Source organism: Glycine soja, chromosome 3 (assembly GCF_004193775.1).
Source record: "Glycine soja cultivar W05 chromosome 3, ASM419377v2, whole genome shotgun sequence".
NCBI lineage: Eukaryota > Viridiplantae > Streptophyta > Magnoliopsida > Fabales > Fabaceae > Glycine > Glycine soja.
In genome coordinates, this window is record NC_041004.1 from 20,252,548 (window position 1) to 20,266,236 (window position 13,689).

Sequence of the window (13,689 nt, forward strand, 5' to 3'; positions counted from 1 at the left end):
TTTTATCTTTTGTATAGGTAGTGGCACCTATATTTTTTCTTTGTTAACCTAAGAATAAATCTTAGATGCTTAGTGGACTACATTAACCAGCCCAACGTAAGAGTTTCATCATTATGTACCAAAAAAGTGATCCATCATTGAAGATGGAAAATGCAAAAGACACTCATTTTGGGGGGAGAAGATCACTATTGTTGTCCCTCAAACTCAATTACAATCTCACCAGTGATCCTGTAAGAAATATTTTAGAAGAATAATAAAAGAAATTGTGAAAATGAATGTGAAAAACACAAACTCAGCTCAGCTTTTTCTTCTCCAGGATCCAATTATGGACTTTGTTGACATATTGCTCATTTATTTTCAAATGTAATAGGCATAATTTTCTGTAACCCTTCAAGATATACTTATCTATGTAATCTTCATATCTTTCATAGATTGCTGGTACTGTAAGAACAATAAAAAGACCTGCCACATAACCAAACCACAACAACAAATTCATTTCTATCAATGTGCTTCTTAATTTTCAAAAACTGGAGACAAATTCATTAAGTGATTTGAATCTATTTCGATCACATGATGCTCAGAAACTTACTGGTGTATGCCAGGGTAAGGAAATCAGTTAAGCCACCGATGATAGAAATTATCCAGAGGTATGCAGCTACTTTCAGGAACAGCCTTGAGTCTTTACCAAGGGCAATATCTTGAGAAACTGATAACAGATCATTAACTCTTGTGCGGATAAAAGTCTTCACTTCGTTTGCCATTTCCTCTGAGAGATGCAACTGTGGTAGAGGTGGAGCAGGTCTGTCAAAAGAAAAAAAAACCGTTAACTTGTTTTTATACATTTTGTTGATACACCATAAACCATTAAACACTACTGAAAATTTACAGATGCAAATTACTGAACATGATGGCATGTTAAGAATGATGAATACTGTGAGGTGTCTAAATTACAACATGTTATTCAAGGGAAGGTATCAATCAAGAAGCAACAATTCCCAGAAAATCTTAAAGCATAATGATTAACAGACCAACCTAGACTTTGAAATGATACACTATATTACATATTTCCATCAAGCCAACTCATCCACGTGTAGCCAATGTATTGTTAACTGGACATTATTAGTTTAAGGAATATTTTTTCTATATAGGTATTGAGATACAAATAAGGTAACTATCCCTCTTCAGCACCAAAAACGAACTGTAAATAAATGGATGTAAGATCAGGACACTTAAAACGTAGGCATCACATCCTCTGCATTACAAACAGGTGTCAACACTGAGGACAAGGCTCAATTTCATCAGAGCACTGATCAAAGTTTTATGTACCTTCTATCACTCAGCTTCAAAACATGCAATAAATATACAGCAGAAACAAACTTCTCCAACAAAAGTATCTTATTGGATCAAAACTTGCAACTGTAAATGCAGATTTAATGAATCAAATTATCACAAAATCTGCCTCAAGAGCAGGGCCTAAATTTTAGGGCTCTCAAGAATGATTAATGATAATTAGTTTTCAATAGGCACATTCACAACTGCTGATAAACTGTTATCCCTCCAATGTACAAGAAAAGTAAATCCTGAACATCAACACACAAAAGTGTTATGCACATTTTAGTCTAAACAAAGTAACAAACATACATTACCATAGTGCACAGAGCATCAAGTTTTCAAACAATTCTTCATACTTAAAACTACAGTAGCTAAGTTACAATATACATGTTACAAAATTTCAACCACTTAATCATGCCAGCATTTATCTTTCAAACAAATAGCCTTGGACCATATAATTTTAAAAGAATACTATAAAGACATAACAATTTCATATTAGAACAAACAATCTGAATTTGAAGTATCAATGATCTATAAAAGCTTCGACATTCTAATACGTTTCAGAATTGAAAATAGAACACACAAGAAGATCCAACTCAAGTGTATACAAAATAATCTAATTAGTCTAAAGTATTACCTGTTGAGAATTGCAGCTGATTTGGCCCAGAGAAAAAGAATGACAATGAGGAGGAGGAGAACATTAGAAACAAGAGACAGAAGAGTATAACCAGATCTTTCAAACACAACCCAAACAGCTAGTGTGACCAACAATATCCCCACAGTAAGGTTCTTCCGCCTCCACAGTATTAAATCTGCAACTGCGTTGAAGCATGGCATTGATTCAGCATAGATTCAAAGATCATGATCAATTACCAATTCATTATTTTCTTCTGATTCTGACCCATTTCCCATTGGTACTAAATGCAAATAAAAAACTAAAACAAACAAGCACAGGCGCAGCCCATATAGCTATTCCACAGTTAAAAACAGTACCAAAATGAACATAAACAAACAACACCAAGGAAATAAAAAGAAAAGATTGTGATATACAGATCAAAACAAATCACCAATAAAGCTGAGAAATTCAATCAAAACTAATAATAACAAGAAGAGAAAATGGCATGCCTTGACCACCACCAAGGATCTCATGAAGACTTCTTTGCCGGTTAAACAATCGATCAGAGGAACCCATTAGGGAGAGAATCCAAAGTGAGGAACTTGAACCCAGCAAGGGATCTGTGTCACAAAAAAGCAGAGAGCTTTGAGATGATCCACGGGAAAAAAAAAAAGAGAAGAAAAAGCAATGAACACCAACTATGTCGAACTTTTATAGTCTTATTCAATTTTTTCACCTTACCTATCTATGTCACTTTTTTTTTTTTTTGAATTTTAATGTGATAGTGGACCCCGAATTATGTGTATCGTAATTTGTAAGGATGATGGGTTTTTGAAAGATGGGGTTGAATGTCTCAGATTACAGCCTAAAAGTGCAGTACCACTCTTTGCTTTTTGAGGCTCACATAACAGTGCAACACTCTCCTAAGTCCTATCCTACTACCCAATGCCCAACACAACACAACAAAAACACAAAAATACAAATAAGAAAAGAAAGAGAAAAATGAATGAACAAAGTGTGTGGTTGATGATCTCATGTTCCACTGTAAGCCACCGTCCCTTGATTTTACCGTGTTCCTTGTTCACCGCCCACCCAATCCATTTCAAACGAATCTTTTGTCCGGTGTTCACTGTAGTTACTCTTGTCACATCTCTTTGTTTTTTATTCTCTTAAGCACTCATTTTTTTTTTGGTAAATTTGTTTAAACTTACAAAAAAATGTCTTATAAAATAAATATTTTTCAAAAAATGTTTTTTCAATAAATATATATGATTTTGTTCTTACAATAATAAAATAAAAGACAAATACATTAGAAAGTATAAAATTGTTTATTTTATTAAAATAAATATTTTTTAAAATAAGCTTAAACAAACTCACCTATTATCTTTTTGCTAACATTTTTCATCCGCTTGTATAAACATGGTTAATTTTGTGTTAGAAGTGATTAAAAGTAAATGAATACATCAAGTGATACTCAATTCAATTTTTTTTAAGTAAAGTCTTATGTTTAAATTTTTTGGATGAAAAAAATGTAATTAGAAGAAGAAAATTCTTCTAAAGGTGACCCATTAAATTTCTAACAAAAATTATGATAAAACATTATAGAACATTGATACATAATATAAATTATATTATGTCAAGTATAACGATAAAATCTAATACATTGTCAAAGATGTACCTGAATTCACATTCATTCTCATAAATGTGGCTTGACGATAGTAATTCACATATGATTATCATATCTTTAATGATCGATTGATGATACTAAAAAATAATGTATTAATTATTGATCGATATTAATCTACAACAAATATTTTAATAAGATAATAAAAAAAGTAAATAAATACAATTGCATATAATTATCAATTATTAGTATGTAATTAATAGTTTCACGAAGTTATTGAAATATTTAATAGTAGTGGTTAAATTTATCTAATGAGTAGTTAATAGTGTCAAGGAGTGAAAATATTCTCGAGTAACACAAATTGCATCTTGTGGAGCTGTGATTCGTAGCAGCGATGGGGACTTTATCCAAGCTTTTGCTAGGAGGCTTGGACATTGTTCCATTCAAGAAGCTGAACTGTGGGCAATTTGGTATGGTATGCGTATGGCTAGTGACCAAGGGATTCCTAAAGTTCTGGTGGAAACTGACTGTATGGAGGCAGTTAGACTCTTGGAGGACGATTGTCAACATGCAAATCAGTTCTGGGAGCTCCTTTATGAGATTCGAAATTTAAAAAATACTTTCCAGCACTGTGTACGTGATATTGCATTTCTTGAGGGAAGCTAATAGTATGGAAGATTCCTTTGCCAAGACTGGTTTATCTTTAGAAACAGATGTTTGTTTCGATAACCATGTTCCATTTTTTTGTTGTAACCTCCTTTTTGGAGGATGATGCTATTTTGAGTTCTAATGATTATATAAATTAGGTTGTCCTAGGGCTTTCTGCCCAAGCAACTCAGCAACAAAAAAAAAAAAAAAGAAGGGTCAGGTCTTCGCCTCCTGAGCCTAAGTCTCACCTTCATTAAAAAGTAAATAGTAAATTTTATCCTTAAATTTATAATTTGTTGATAAATATGTCTTTGAAATATGAAAATATAAAATTTAATCCCTGAAAGTATGAAAAGTGCAACAAATATATCCGACCATTAATTTTCATTCATCATTGTTAATAAAATAGTTAGCGTGACATAGATGAACAAATTTGTCACTAAAATGATTGTCAACGTGATTATGCTGACTAGATTGAACGAAAATGTCAACAAGATACCATTTTTGGACATAAATGTCAGTAATATTTTGCTGGATGAAAATGCCAAAATTTTTTATTGGATGAAAATGTCAGTAATTTTTTTTTTTACCAAAATATTAGTACGTTTCATTAGACCAAAATGCCAACAAGTTACCATTATTGCATGAAAATGTGAATAATTTTTTTATTAGACCTAAATATCAGTATGTTCCTATTGGACTAATTTGTTAGACCCAAAATTTTGTTTCATTTAAGGGTTAAATATAATTTTAGGATAAATTTTTGTCATTTTTTATCGTTACAAGTATAACTGTCACGACCCACTATTGGGACATGACCGGCGCACAGACTATGACTTCCTTAGTCTGGCCAGCCTATCCTATACAACATAACCTGTAAAGGAACACAATGTATATATATCTAGACAAATCCATATACTAGTATCTCATCTCATCCATTTAATAGCAAAGTGGATTATAAACACTAATCATCAAGTGTCTCATAACATCACAAGTGCATCATCATCATATCTATAAAAGAGAGTCATTTACAATTCCAAAATAAAGGAGTCCCCTCTAAATCTAGTACTACCCTGGTCCCTATAGCTACATTATGCTGAAGTTACAACCAAAATATCCATCAGACACAATGGGGACCTACCAAAAAGATAATCAAGTTCCTGGGTGTGTCAACCAATTCCAGGAAATCGGTTACTCCACTATTGGGTATCTGAGAAAAGAAGTAAAATAAGGGGTAAGTCACAAGGACTTAGTGAGAGCATAATATACTAAGCAGACATGAAAGAGAGCACCATTTAACATGAATCTTTCCGTTTCCAAAAGATATTAAAATAACATTCTTGAAAGTAATGAACAAAAATAGACTTGCTTTTAGAAATCATTGTACGCAAGGAATCTACATTTCAGAACTTCTCATAATTTGGTATTCAACATAATTACTGTAAATAATCAAGCATTTATTCTATTATGTGCACATAGACCACATTATCTCTTCATTGTGGTGAGCGGTAATTATATAACTACGGCATTTAGCTCGTAGGCTGCATTTTCTCTTCGTTGCAGCGAACGGAACATATAAATATACTATGAGAATTTAATTCATAGGCTACATTATCTCTTCGTTGTAGCAAACGACATATATCATTATACTATGAGAAATTATCCCATAGGCTACATTATCTCTTCGTTGTAGCAAACGACATATATCATTATACTATGAGAAATTATCCCATAGGCTACATTATCTCTTCGTTGTAGCAAACAACATATATCATTCATGAACTCAACATAAATAGAATTAAACAAATAGTTCAACATTCATCCTTATATGTTATCAAGATCTCAAAATAAATTTCAAAGCTCACCAAAAACATATATGTTCGAAAGTATACTTGCTTCTCCATAAATGAACTTTAAGAAAATCGCTAAGTACATTAGCTACTCACCTAAATAACGTAATCACTGACTCCTACTGCTGTTAGGAAGGTCAACCACTGTATTTTCCACAGAACCTAAGCATTTAAATAATAGAACAAGGGATTAGACAAAATCCTCAATTTTAGCAAACCTAGGGTTTTGAGAAAATCACAATAATCTCTAATACTTAGTTTCTAACTCTTTTTCTCACAACCCATGACTAATCAGTACTGAAATTAGTCAACTAACACAATGGGTCATGATCATTTACCTTAAAGAGGTCAAATAGAAAAACCTAGGAAATGCGTAGTGTTTTTCCTTTTTTTTTTCCCGTCACCTTCTCGTGCTTGGAAGAACCCAAAGATGTAAAAAGCTTGCAACTTTCAGAACCATGGGAGAAGATGAGTGAAGGATCGAAAGATTAAATTTTTGAGACAAAAGGGTTAGGGTTGAGAGGGGGTGGGTTGTTGCACACAAAAGAAAGAAAATGGAAGTTTTGAGAAGGGAGGGGGGGGGGGGGGGTCTTGGGAGTTTTTAGAAAGTTGGAGGGGTGGGTGGGTTTTATTATAATACTATTATTTTTCTTTTTTGCCCTTTTAGTGAAACGGGGCGTTTCAATAACATTACAATAATTACTTTAAAAAAATATATTACATAATTTAAAACAAACATAATAATAACGATAATATTGATTATCAACCACAATTGATCTGTTACACTATAAATTATCCAAAATAAACATTGTAACAACATACCAATCATTACAAAATTTTCCAAATTATAATAATTAGTCACAATCTACTGCAAATAAAAGATAAATATATCTCATATTTCACTTCTTCGAATCTTGACTATTTTATTAACAGATGGAAGTTAACATCCGGATATGTTTGTCGCACTTTTTAGACTTTCAGAAACTAGATTTTGTATTTTCATCTTTCAGGGACGTATTTTGTCAGCAAATTACACATTTAGGGACAAAAGTGATTATTTACTCGTTCCTATTAAGAATGGGAAGACAAAAAGTCAAGAAAATAGTATATGACAAATATATTTCTATGTTGACAATTAGAGATGACCATGTTGACAATCATTTGAGTGAAAAATTTGTCTTTCTGTGTCACATAAGCTATTTTTTAACTATGACTAACGAAAGTTAACGGTCCGATATATTTGTATTTTTTACAATTTCAAAGACTAAATTTTATATTTTTATCTTTTATGTACATGTATTTGTCAATAAATTATATATTCAAAGAAAAAAGTAACTATTTATCCTAATTATTATTTATATCTCTCATATTTGCTAATATACCTCTTATTTGTATTTTTTTTAAATATCTTTTTTGGAATGGAGTCCTGGGGAGTGTTAAAATTTTAACATATTTTGGAAAATAGTTTGAAGTCAATATTTAGAAAGAATAAAAAAAAAAGAACTGGACACCATTGTCTTTTGGTTGCATTGCGTTTGTTGTGTGTTATACAGTCACTTTCTTGATTTCTTCAAAAGAAACCGATAAAAAAAATTGAAATTATGAGAATGTGGAAGAAGTTGCACGAATAGGAATCTCCAAGTCTTCATGATCCTAGGTTACTGCAAAGACCACCTCTGCATCTCCAACATCGTAGACAACGTCACCCTCTAGAACCCTTCCTCTCAAAACAAGCATGAATTCTCCCACCAACCGCTTTCACTCCTCCCTCTTCGTCCCCCTGTTCTTTTTTTGAAAATGGCTTCTGTAAACAACTTTTTGAAATGTGTTAAAGTTTGAAGTTTTGAACACTTCAGGAAATTACTTTATGAGAAAAAAAGGATATTTTTGAAAAAAAAAATATAAATGTAAAGTATACTTGTTAAAATTGGTGTGTAAATAACAATTATCAAAAAGCAAAGTCTGACTTATTATTTTTCATAGCCGTTTTTTTAAAGGTTGAGTCTACGTTTCATAATATTAAAACTCCATTTTATAATAAGGCTTATAAAAAAAGTTGTTAGGCCTATCAGCCTAAATAGGACTATTAATAATTTTAGAATTTTTTTTAAGTTATTGTATGTAATATTATAAAAACAAAAGTCGAGGATTTAAAGTTTATTATTCTTTTCTAAGAATTAAATTTAAATTTTTTCTCATAAATTCAACTTGTGATGTTAATTGAGTTATAATCATTAAATTTTTAATGATTATATAGTATTTGAGTTTTATGATGAAGTTTAAGTATATTAAAAAAATGTTAAATAAGTAGTATAATCTTAAAAATAAAAATAATAAATTTATATTCTTGTAATCTTCCTGTATATATTAAATATTCACAAAAAAATCGTGTTATATTAAACTATAAAAGTGACCTGCCATTGCAACTTTTACTTTTGGCTTAAATCAACCTGTTTTGCATTTTCCTCATTTTATCTAGGCAAACGACGGGAAATACAAAATGGAAAAAGAAAACCAAAATTTTAGGTAAAAGGCTCACACGTCCTTTGGACATTAGCACCCATCCAACCGAAAGTTGATATCACGAAAAAGAAATGACAGCAATTAAGTAAGTGACTTCGTATCTGTTTAATTGCGCTCAAAATTAATTTTACATGTCGTAATATATATATATATATATATATATATATATATATATATATATAAATTGTTATTAAAATTAAGTTAAATTATTTTAATTCACTTTAATTCTAGATTCGCAATTTCGGCCTATTTAATCCCCCCCCCCCCAAGTTTTAGTCCCTAAATTTATTTTAAAAATTCTGCAATTTGATCCAATCTTACCGTTTAACTTTACAATTGACTAATGATGTATTAATATTGTGATGAGATGAAAGTTAACATTTATTATTTAAAAATAATTTAATTAATTAAAATAAAATAAAAATGTATGTGAGTTTAAAAATTAGACAAAAATTATGTAAAAAATAAGGAGACTAAAATCGTATATTAAGAATTAAAGGGGATAAAAATTATAATTTAGTCATAAAAATAATTTCAACACACAATTTAATTATGTTCAATCATTTAAATTTTTTATCAAACGTAATTCTATTAAAAATATAAATCAAATAGCATCTTTAAAATCTAAAAAAAACGGCAATTTTGGTTGTGGTTGTTTTCTCCTTAGTGTGTGATACGCATGCGGTATCACAGTGCATGGTGTATATTCTAGATAAAATTAATTTGTAGGTCTAGTCGTCTAGATTTATTTGAGAATTTATAATTTATAATTAGATTTTTAAACTTTTTTCAATGGGATTTTTAAACTTGTACTTTTTTTTAATTAGGTCACAACAAATAATTATAAGGAACCAAAAGTGTAAAAAAAAAAAAGAGAGAGCTAATTAAAAATTGTTAAGTCTTGTGGTTTAATATTCTCACATCTTGAGGCAACTATTCTTACCTTTGCAACTATGTAAGTTGTAAATCAGTATTCTCAACCTGCATAAGTGAGAATACTGTCATGCACATATGACTTAGACTTTGAAAATTTGTATTAGGTCATTGAACAATTTGTCATTTTTAAATAAGTCATTAAAAAAAACCTTCTTTTTAATTGGGTTCTCGAATTTGAATGAAAGAACTGCTTACCAAGTTTTGTCTTGTGTGTTGAGCAATGAGAGTTTAGTCTGGCTAATTAGTTGTAGAGGTCATTAGTGGTTATTATAGTTGTCACAAGTTGGTTAGATCACATTTTATGGTTACTCATATATAAGTGTTCTTGAAACTAAATCTTACCAAGAATTTACGAGATCTAACACAAAAACATTCACTTGAGACAAGGATAATATGTCATCTTAGTTCAGCTTTAGAAATTCTTATTCACGCAACCTCCTCCTTCACCTAGTAATCGATACCTTGGACCTTAACCCCTCCATAAATCACTATTATGGACATCTTGTAATGACATTCTTTGAATAATCATAACCAGTTTAGGGAGGTTATAAAGGTGAATATTGTCATTGGTATGGGATCAATCAATCATCATGAGATATATGGAGGAAGTCATACCTCGACCGACATAAGACCAATGAGATATACAATCCTCAGGTCTCAAGCACATAAACACAAAGAGACTTAGAGTCATGTCTCGGTTGACATACACAATAAGGAACTTTTGTTTCATTTCTTTCATTAGAATAAGAATTATATCAATTTGTATTTCATTCTTATGATGGCATCAAAGCTCTTCAGAGATTTGTTGCATCTCTAATAGTTATTCATTCCTGTCTTCTTTAAATTAAACAAACACACTTTTTTAAATATATACTTTTCAATGTTTGGTAAGTGAATGAGAATTTGAAATTGAAAATGCTTAAATAAAAGGAAAAGACAAAAAAGGTGTCCATGACGAGAACAAAATTACAAAACCATAGTTATAGGTTTGAGCATCAACCGTACAGATAAATAAAATTGTCCCCAAATTGAGAATTTGTGAAGATATACAGAATTACAGATTGTTAAAACAGGTAGCATGATGGGGTATGGAACTTAGGTGTATAAAAGATAGAACTTCCCCCCCCCTACTTTGGATCTGATGCCCGTATACCATGTCGCTTGAAGAATTCTCTAAATCCATAAGCACTAACATCGTAGTTGAACTGCAAGTACACAGATGAAAATGGGACAAAATTACATTATTTCACAAATGGAAGCAAAGATATTTGTCAGGCAGGTTCAAAAGAAAATTGATGCAGCATTACTAGATTTACCACCTAGATATAGATATATTTTGCATATTTGTTTGAGAAAAGGAGTTCATAATACAAATAATCATAATCAGTAATAGATGCTACAATTTGCCTGAAGAAGAACTCTTAAGGCTTTGGAGAGCAAAACGACTTACAGGCAAGACCTTCACGTTGTACTTAGTAATGTTTGGATCAGCTACCCTTCCCTGGTTAGCTGCCTGTATTAAAAACATAAGTCTCAAGTTAAAAAATAGATTTACATGGGGTAGTAGTCACTGAAAAGATTAACCTGTGAATTAAAAACCATGTTATTGCAGCTGAATATATGCTCTGCTTATTCATGCAATCAAAACAAACTTCTATTATTATTAGTTTTTCCCAATTCCCCGAGCTGTATAAGGAGTGAAGTGATGAGATCATGATACTGTACTGAAAAGATTAACCTATGAATTAAAACCATGTTATACAACAATAGGCAGTGAATTGATGATATCATGATACTGTAGTTAACAGGTGAGGACTAAGGAATACCATACATGTGTTGGACTGTGAAATATCTCAACAAATGGATACTCCTTTTTCTGCCGAGTTATACAAAACCCAGGATATTTTGGACATTCAACCTACAAAGCACCAGAAAATAACAACCCTGTTACAGAGTGCATAGAAAATAAGTAGACAAAACCTAAGGAAATAGTAAATTATTCCCAAGCAATAAATTACAGAAAGGAAGTAAGGAACATTATAAAATATTAATTTTATTGTGGACCTAGTGCACACACTCCTCAGTCAAAAGTAAACTCCAAGTCTCCAACTCATTGCAAACTAATAAGGGCAAGTGTCTCTGTTTTTTGTGATTATATTTGATGAGTCAGTGATATGCTTCATCATGTATGATGTTATTGATATGACTACCAACACTTAAAAAAGTGAATCAATGAAAAATAACTTACACGCATAAATTTTACATTTGGATAAAACTCAGCAGCAGATTCTTCTAATACTTTGTCAAGATGCCGTGTGTAGTTCCCCCTGCATTATTAAATAGCAAATAGTTATTCCAAAGTCTTTTTACTTTCCTTCTTATTCCTTTCCATTCAGACCAAAAGTCATATTCAAAGTAGGGGGAACCAAATGAAAATCCAGAAGCTGACTACAGATCACCTGATGGTAAATGCAACAACCACAGGGAAACCTTCGTGAAGGAGATTGACAAACTCACGCTCGGAGGTAAAATGAATAACCTGTGATGGTCCAAGGTCCTTTGGATAACCAGTATAGAGCCTTATATTATCACAAAAATTCCAAGAATAAAGAAAAGAATCAGATCAGGTGAGACTGCTCCAAGAATAATCCATGGGAGCACTGTGCCATAACAAGTTAAAAACACCATCACACAGCTATCATTTAAATTGTGCAAACTATGCTACCATAGTCAATGCCCACCTAACCTAAAGTAATATACAAAGTTTTGAAATTAGCTTCCAAAGATTTATAGATATGACCGAACAATTCCTCAGTTAAACAACTATTACTGTTTCATACTATTATTAATTAATAATAAAAATCAATCATTCACGGCAAAGTGACACTGGTAGTTGATGTGCCAAAATTTTCAAATAAGCATCATATTGAGGAAGTCATACATGCAAGTTGCTCTCAGATGACTGATCATTCGATCGAAAAATGATGGATCTTCCATTTCACAGAGTAGTGCAACAGGTGAAACTATCCGGTCCCTGCAACATAAACAAATGTTATATCCAAGTGTTGTTTACATTAATACTATCTACCTTCTTATCCACAGATAATTACTAACCAAACAAATTGGTCAAAATTTCATACTTCACTCCGTACCACTAGCTCAGGGAACTAATTCCTTAAGTTGATTACATTAAGCACACGATAATTCTAACAGTGCACACTATCAAACTCACCAAAACCACATCTTATACAAAAAGATTCAACTGGAGCATTTTATCAAACAGCTAGTGAGCAAATCATAATGGCATCCCATCTTCAGTATCCAAAGGTACTAACCAGTCAAAACTGCTAAAGCATATTATAATAGCATCTCCTGATTATTATAATCCACCGTGCATAATCTCATTTACATGCATAATAATAAAATGCTCGATCAAATTCAAAATTAATAAACATGCTTAGCCTGCGTGTGTTTAGAATCATTAATTAATAGGCATAGCACGGAAGAAAATAAGTATAACCACAAAAAGTGAGAAATCCAAAATCAGGTGGCATTGCAAAATGATCAAACTAAATACTAGCAAAGAAGCGGTGCAGAACGCAACAAATGCATCTGTTACTAAAAGAGGATAAACAAACTTCGAAATTGAAATTCAACAACGGTTTGATTGATTCAGTAACTAAAAGTTGGTAAAAGAAAAATAGTACCGGTAACTGAAAATCGAAGATAATATTGCTCCTGAAATCGTTCCCAACTCAAGTCGTACACCAACAAGTGTGCATGTAGTGTCTCTCCAACCTCTCCAGCAAGCTTATTTTGAACCGTTGGATGTGTATAGACGGATAGGATTGGAAGTTACAAAGTTATAACCAAACGCAGTGTTAATGTGGCTGGAACTCGTTTCTACTTTCGGTAATGTATTATTTATATTTTAAATATATAAATTAAAGTATAATTTATATATTTAACTGTTTTTTTTACTATGAATGTTTAAAATAAACATTTTTATATAATTATATATTACATAAAATTTTAATATAAATATATAAATTAAAATATAAGTGAAAAATACTCCTCCCCATTTTGAATATGAGAAAAAAAATCTTTAATCTTGAACTTAAAGATATGAAAATCTCAACAAATTTTATTTTATTTAACAA

General features: G+C 31.3%; 2 protein-coding genes across 3 annotated transcripts; both read right to left on the bottom strand.

Annotated features, from left to right (window-relative positions):
• On the bottom strand, positions 1 to 3,065 carry LOC114406275 (reticulon-like protein B12). Of its 2 annotated transcripts, XM_028368942.1 has the most exons (5): positions 2,690 to 3,065; positions 2,458 to 2,568; positions 1,970 to 2,150; positions 590 to 801; positions 1 to 462 (listed from the first exon to the last, which is right to left on the bottom strand). In XM_028368942.1, exons 2-5 carry the CDS (start codon positions 2,522 to 2,524, stop codon positions 293 to 295), a joined length of 630 nt encoding a protein of 209 aa, XP_028224743.1. In that variant the 5' UTR covers positions 2,525 to 2,568; positions 2,690 to 3,065; the 3' UTR covers positions 1 to 292. The 2 variants fall into 2 exon arrangements, with proteins under 2 accessions (XP_028224743.1, XP_028224742.1); XM_028368941.1 differs by lacking the exon at positions 2,690 to 3,065 and having other exon boundaries at positions 2,458 to 2,638.
• A 7,380-nt stretch (positions 3,066 to 10,445) lies between these two features.
• On the bottom strand, positions 10,446 to 13,377 carry LOC114406276. Its single transcript, XM_028368943.1, has 7 exons — positions 13,237 to 13,377; positions 12,471 to 12,563; positions 11,989 to 12,108; positions 11,778 to 11,856; positions 11,361 to 11,447; positions 10,980 to 11,042; positions 10,446 to 10,734 (listed from the first exon to the last, which is right to left on the bottom strand). The coding sequence occupies exons 2-7, from the start codon at positions 12,524 to 12,526 to the stop codon at positions 10,657 to 10,659; spliced, it is 483 nt and encodes a 160-aa protein (XP_028224744.1). The 5' UTR covers positions 12,527 to 12,563; positions 13,237 to 13,377; the 3' UTR covers positions 10,446 to 10,656.
• Between the last annotated feature and the right edge of the window lie 312 nt (positions 13,378 to 13,689).

What these genes read in the sequence shown, in the direction of transcription:
- LOC114406276 (XM_028368943.1), bottom strand. Translation starts at nt 12,526, where the DNA reads ATGGAAGATCCATCATTTTTCGATCGAATGATCAGTCATCTGAGAGCA. An exon ending in CATCTGAGAGCAACTTGCAT is followed by an intron (nt 12,109 to 12,470) that starts GTATGACTTCCT and finishes TGATAATATAAG; the next exon opens with GCTCTATACTGGTTATCCAA. An exon ending in ACAACGTGAAGGTCTTGCCT is followed by an intron (nt 10,735 to 10,979) that starts GTAAGTCGTTTT and finishes GTGTACTTGCAG; the next exon opens with TTCAACTACGATGTTAGTGC.
- LOC114406275 (XM_028368942.1), bottom strand. Translation starts at nt 2,524, where the DNA reads ATGGGTTCCTCTGATCGATTGTTTAACCGGCAAAGAAGTCTTCATGAG. An exon ending in TCAGCTGCAATTCTCAACAG is followed by an intron (nt 802 to 1,969) that starts GTAATACTTTAG and finishes TTCTTTTGACAG; the next exon opens with ACCTGCTCCACCTCTACCAC. An exon ending in CCTTACCCTGGCATACACCA is followed by an intron (nt 463 to 589) that starts GTAAGTTTCTGA and finishes GTTATGTGGCAG; the next exon opens with GTCTTTTTATTGTTCTTACA.